Genomic DNA, 6,000 nt, shown 5'->3' on the forward strand with positions numbered 1-6,000 from the left:
AAACTAATCAAAGCAAATTTGTTTGAGATTGATGATACAGGGGAAAACATTGTATTTTATAATTTTCAGGTACTGATTCACATCAGCCAACACTGGCAGCTAGTGTTGTCTGTGAGTTTCCAAGCCCCTGTAATCTGTGGTGTCTTTTCGGCTGTATAATAAACTGGCATTTTGCCCATGACCCTTCTTAGTAGTAGAGGTTGTAACTGTGATTTGTGAACTTTAAGGGGAAAGATTTTACACCCTAAAGTCAATAACAGGTCTTGAGGAGAGCTACTGCATATGTGAAGAGTTGTGTAAAGTCTCCATAGGGAGACACAAATCCGAGCTGAATCTGATCATTTGCCAGCATTGGCTCTACAAGCCTGGAAAAAAAAAGATTTAAAAAATGAATAAAATTGAATAAAAAGTCTGTCTCTTCTCAAAAGGTCTTTGAGGCACCTGAAAGGAATTTACCTGTTCTTGTTTGTCATAATTGCACTGTTAAATTGCATATCTACTGGCATGAATGATGACAAATAATCTTCATCATTTGTTTCTGTGATTTACCAGTTATTACATGTCAGGACCCTGGAAATGTGGAGCACAGTCACAAGGTGATCGCAGGCGCTCGTTTCACCGTTGGCTCGACGGTGCAGTTTCTCTGCAATAAAGGCTACATCCTGTCCGGCAGCGGCATCCTCACCTGCTACAACCGAGATTCAGCCACACCCAAGTGGAACGAGAGGCTGCCCAAGTGTGTCCGTAAGTTCCATGAGTTAGAAACACACATATGCATGGTCACAAACATTCTTAACACACATCCACCACAGAGCTTTAATGTTGCTGTTGTGCTAAAATTGTGCTGCTAATATCGTGCTACTACTATTATATGCTTGACAAACTGCAGCTAATCCACATATACTAATTCTTACTTCTACATACAGAATAAAAGGTCTATGTGTTCATATGGGTGTCCATGTTTTACTGTTGATGCAAAAGAATATTTTTGTGATGTAAGATATTGTCCTGTATCTCAGCTGAAAAGTACGAGCCATGCAGGAACCCTGGCGCCGCTTCCACCAGTGTGCAAAGTGCTGAAAAGGCCTTTTACCAAGCAGGAGAGAAGCTGACCTTCTCCTGCCACTTAGGCTATGAACTGCAGGGTGATGCCACCATCTACTGTATCCCTGGACACCCGTCACAGTGGAACAGCACTCCACCCGCCTGCAAAGGTAAACCATGGCCACAGACTGAAACCTTTTTTGTTTTCTGTGCCTTAGAACCAGTGACAGGTGTGGCCAAAGCCAATATTTTTTGGGGTTGTTTGTCTGTCCTTTCTGTCCATCAATTTGTGCTATTCTTGTGAATGCAATATCTCAAGAACACCATAAGGGAATTTCTTCAAATCTAGGCCAAATGTCCACTTAGACTCACAATGACCTGATGACAGTTGGGTGGTCAAAGGTCAAGGTCACTGTAACCTTGCATCCATGTCATTCCTGTGACCATTAAAATTCAAGAAGGCCTTAGAAGGATTATGCCCAAATTTGGCACAAACATCCACTTGGACTCAACAATGAATTTATTAGACTTTGGTGGTCCTTGCACCATTTTATTCTTGTGAACGAGATATCTTGAAAAGGCCTTAAAGGAATATTCTCAAATTTGGCACAAAAATCCAATCTGGTACAAGGTTAACTTCTTAGAATTTGGTTGTCAATACTCAAGGTCATGGTGACCTCACCAAAAGATGTTTTGAGCCATAACTAAGAATTGAAACATTAATTATGACAAAAAACACAAGTGTAATAGAATGAAATAATATTGCCTTGCATAAACTCTTTTTGGCCCTTACTCAATGATTTTGTAAATGTTGGTGAATGCAATGACTTTGTTCTTATTTTTTTTAAAATAAGTGTAATATTTGCACTGTGCTTTGTGTTACACAATTATTGACTGCGATGGTGTCCTTTTAGCATCCTCAACTCAGTATGTGAACGAACGCAGGCTAGACGGTGAGTCATGTTTGGAAACACTGCAGAATCAATATTGATTTTTCTTTGTGCATATTTCACAGAAATAACTCCTGTTTTTGTGCTTTTTCTCCCCATCCCTCTAGTTGTTAATATGGATTATAGCATGGAGGGAACCAACATTGCCCTTGCAGTTTTTATCCCAACTGCAATAATCTTGGTGGTTGTCCTCAGTATTTATGTCTACTTTGCAAAGTAAGTGGTAAAAACTTAAAACAGTTTTTAATTTCATTTGGGATTAAATGAGCCTTAACAGAATGTTCCCTTTTCCTGATGTCTTTACTCAGACTCCAAGGGAAGACTATCAGAATGCCGTCATCCTCGCCACCGTATGACAACATGACAGAGGAGTCTGCTTTCGACAACCCTATATATGAAAGCGGAGTAAGTACAGATGTCATGAGCATGCAAGACGTGGATTCACAGAACACCAGCGTATTGTCCTGATCCTTCCCCATCTGGCTGTCATCCTGTCGTCATCTCGTGTATCACCAGCAGAGGACGCCATACACCTCATCTTTCATCCCTATATCAGTCTTCAAGCAGGAGCAAATGGTCTTGATGTTTCTTATTAGAAATATTCAAGACGGACATTTTTTCTCACCTCATTTTGTGATCAGTGGTCATTTTGCATCCTGGATGTCTGTACTTCATCCACTTTAAATGATGTGTTCGATTTAAACTGCATCATTCACATTGTGGTTTGTCATTTTTACCCCTGTCATATGAATGTATAGTTCTCTACTGCACTTATGAAACTGTTTTTTTATTAAACAACAACAAATACAGTATTATTAATTCATAAATGTTATTTATTTGAAATTAAAAGCTTCTGCACATCTACATAGGGCCAAGCATCATAGAGTCATAGGTTTCTATGTAATCTCAGTGAGCTATCCCTCGTACAGTATTCGTTTCATGTGCAGGTCTCAATTGTAACTCGAGCATCCTCTCGTCTTTTTGCTCCTTCAGCACTGGCAGTCTCACTCTAGATACTAAAGGCTGTCAGTCTGTCCACTTTGGCAGAAGTGCTGAAGAATTATAAGGTGAGATCTCCTTCTGACGCTGAGAGCACGTCTCACTCACTGTCACCTGACTTCTCTGCCATGTAGTTTGAACTATATTTCCCAGCCTGTCACATATTCTCATCTGGTGTCACTGCAGAGCTTCAATTGGCACTTTATGTAGACTGTGGCCTCTTAAAATACAAAACGTGTTTGTTTACACCAAAAATAATTAAACTAAATATTTACAGGAGTTCAAGAGCTATTGCATGAATGAAAACACTGACTTTTTTTTCTAAATCTTCTTTTTTTCTTTTTTTTTAAACTTAAACCTCCTTGATCCCCCTTTAAAGGTCCAGTGTGTAGGAATTAGGTGCTTGTATTTAGCAAAAACAAAAAGTATATATTATTCTATGTTTTCAATATTATTTATTTACCAGAATATAAGAACTTTTGTTTTTGTTACCTTAGAATGGGGTGTTTATATCTACATACAGAGCGGATCCTCTTTCATGGAGTCCACTATGTTGTTTCTACAGTAGCTTAGAGTGGACAAACCAAACACTGACTTTAGATAGTATCATTCATGTTTTTCATGTCAGCCAGCATGGTGGCACATTGGAATGTTTCAGTTTGCAACCTTACTGCTAGAAGCCACTAAATCCTGCACACTGGACCTTTAGTCTCTTGTCAGTCTAACATTTCAATACAGTTCATTATGTTGTGCTACTGTAGTACAATAACAATTGTATATGTGTGATTGTAACATATGCAAATTGGTCATATTGTGTTATTAGTGTCTTTAAATAAACATTAGCAGTACTTTTACTTTATGATATATAACCTATTATTTTGGTATTTGCATGGTTCTTATTTTAAAATATACTTTTTTAATGTTCTTATTTTCCACAAGAACAACATAGGACAAACACACAAACACTAGAAACAGAAATAAACTAAATAAAACAAACAAACCTCAGAAATCTCAGATCCACAAACATATATTGGGAGTTACAGGCAGGAGTCTATGATGCAGGTAAATTGCAGGCTTGTTTCTAAAGAAAATATTAATTTTAGGTTGCCAAAAGATCAATAAATGTAGAAAGGACAGGAAATAATTGGGAAAACGAATCAGAATAAGATTAGATGAATACTGATGTATATAACCTTTCAGCTGGTATGTATTGATTATAATTGATAATGGAAACCAATAGTGGTTCAACTTAACATATCCGGTAATATGTATTATCATAATGTAATTATTTGTTCATTATTGTTATTATCAGTTTATGTCATGTTCATACTGAATTGTTTGTGTACGTTTTCTGATTTTAGGTCTATAAAAAATGCACAACACAGCACTGAAAAAATTTAAAAAACAAAACAAAAAACCCCTAACTGATAAAAATCATTATTATACCAACACAATAGGGTAGATGATTGTCTCTATCAAACTCACACATGCATGTTAGTCAGAAAGATACCGTCAATTATGAAGTATTTATGTTTGTTTTAATTTAAATTAATCTGACTCTATTTTAAATGTTTATTTGTGCATCACAATTCGTTCTGTCCTCCATCATTATGATTCCCTTTTAACTGCTTTATTTGTCTGGTCTTCACAGGACAAATGAAAAAGATTAAGAGGTGTCCATTTAGAGACCTTAAAGCAAGAATTGCTCAAGCTTTGCCTTTTGGAACCCTCTCTGCACTGCTCATCTTTTTCCTCCAACATTTTCGTTCCCAAATGATTTCCTTTCATCTTCCCTTGGTGTGGATTACTGTAAATATGTCCTCCCTTCCACGGTCAAATCTGTGAATCTGTGGATCACCATGGTGATATTTTTATAAAGTAAAATGGTGATGACCGTTGGTGATTGTATGTTTTTGAGTACTTCTTGATCCAGTAGCAATGACAGACTTTGAGGGAAATGATTTTGATTGTTGAGATCTGTTGGAAACATTTTCTCCATCACCCAACATTCTTTGGAAATTTTCCCATTGTTACTTTCTTTTCTTTGTGTGTATGAATCTGCTATTTGTAAATAAACTGCCTGTCCAATATGAGTGCCTCACGAATGACTATAACCTGAGAAATCACACGTAAAACAATGTTTGTAAAACTGAATCTTTTGTTCAACTTTTTTTTTGCATTAAGGCCTGAAATTCTTCACAATATGTTTAGTGTTTTCCATCATACAGTTTCTCTTCTAGAAACAAGTACAATTGATGCCGGGTACTTTACTATGAGCTGATGTTTGGTTCCAACTTGGTTTGGGACCCATCAGCTGTGTATAACTTTGTTGTCATATCACACTGTAGAGTCTGCCTCAAAGGATAAGTAGCAATTTGTTTATTTGTGTATGTTCCAAAGAGTAGTTGCACCTCAGCATTAGCAGACCCTGAGATAAAAGCCAGTGAAAACATAAAGTAATGGCATGATTCAATTTGATTCCCGCATTGCAGCTCAGCAATTAAAACCCTGAAGTGTGCAAAATAAATCCTCATGTAACATACAGGTTTTTACTTTGGGTCACATTGTCTTGGTGCATCTGCTTGTGTTGAATTTGTAGATAGACCCGTATATCCTTTGCGCATATCCTTTATACTCTAACACATCTTTATTTCAGCATCCATGCTGGTGCAACCACTCCCAGGAAACCAAATCACCTTCAAATATCTATAATCCTCTGATTAATAATAAAGTAAATTGTTGTTTAAAGTATTGTCATTGACTCATTATTGAGTGATGGTGTCATGTTTCAAAAACACACTTCAGAGAAATTAAAACACGCCTCACCTCAGAAAATTAAATATACCCAGGTTTAAGGAGATGTATAAGACATCCAGAGCATAATATAGCTGCAAAGAACTATAAAGCCACTCTGCACTGTGCTATAGTACTGTTGCTACCAGGTGGGTTTCCATTAACCCTCAAATTGCCTAAATTGAGATTGCTAATTTAAAATACACCAAATAGA

The 6,000-nt window shown here is 37.0% G+C and overlaps 1 protein-coding gene across 3 annotated transcripts in view; it reads left to right on the forward strand.

The window, feature by feature from the left end:
• Positions 1–5,675, forward strand: part of LOC121952406 (seizure protein 6 homolog) — a 123,758-nt gene extending 118,083 nt beyond the window's left edge. Inside the window, exons 12-18 of one of the 3 annotated variants that reach the window (XM_042499065.1) lie at positions 553–744; positions 1,020–1,214; positions 1,959–1,997; positions 2,102–2,210; positions 2,303–2,399; positions 2,988–3,061; positions 4,645–5,675. In XM_042499065.1, coding sequence (XP_042354999.1) covers positions 553–744; positions 1,020–1,214; positions 1,959–1,997; positions 2,102–2,210; positions 2,303–2,399; positions 2,988–3,014 — 659 coding nt within the window. In that variant the 3' untranslated portion in view covers positions 3,015–3,061; positions 4,645–5,675. Of the gene's footprint in view, positions 1–552; positions 745–1,019; positions 1,215–1,958; positions 1,998–2,101; positions 2,211–2,302; positions 2,536–2,987; positions 3,140–4,644 lie in introns of those variants that run through there. The other 2 variants (XM_042499064.1, XM_042499063.1) reach the window with 2 other exon arrangements.
• Positions 5,676–6,000: the final 325 nt, after the last annotated feature.

Source organism: Plectropomus leopardus, chromosome 13 (assembly GCF_008729295.1).
Source record: "Plectropomus leopardus isolate mb chromosome 13, YSFRI_Pleo_2.0, whole genome shotgun sequence".
Classification (NCBI taxonomy): Eukaryota; Metazoa; Chordata; class Actinopteri; order Perciformes; family Serranidae; genus Plectropomus; species Plectropomus leopardus.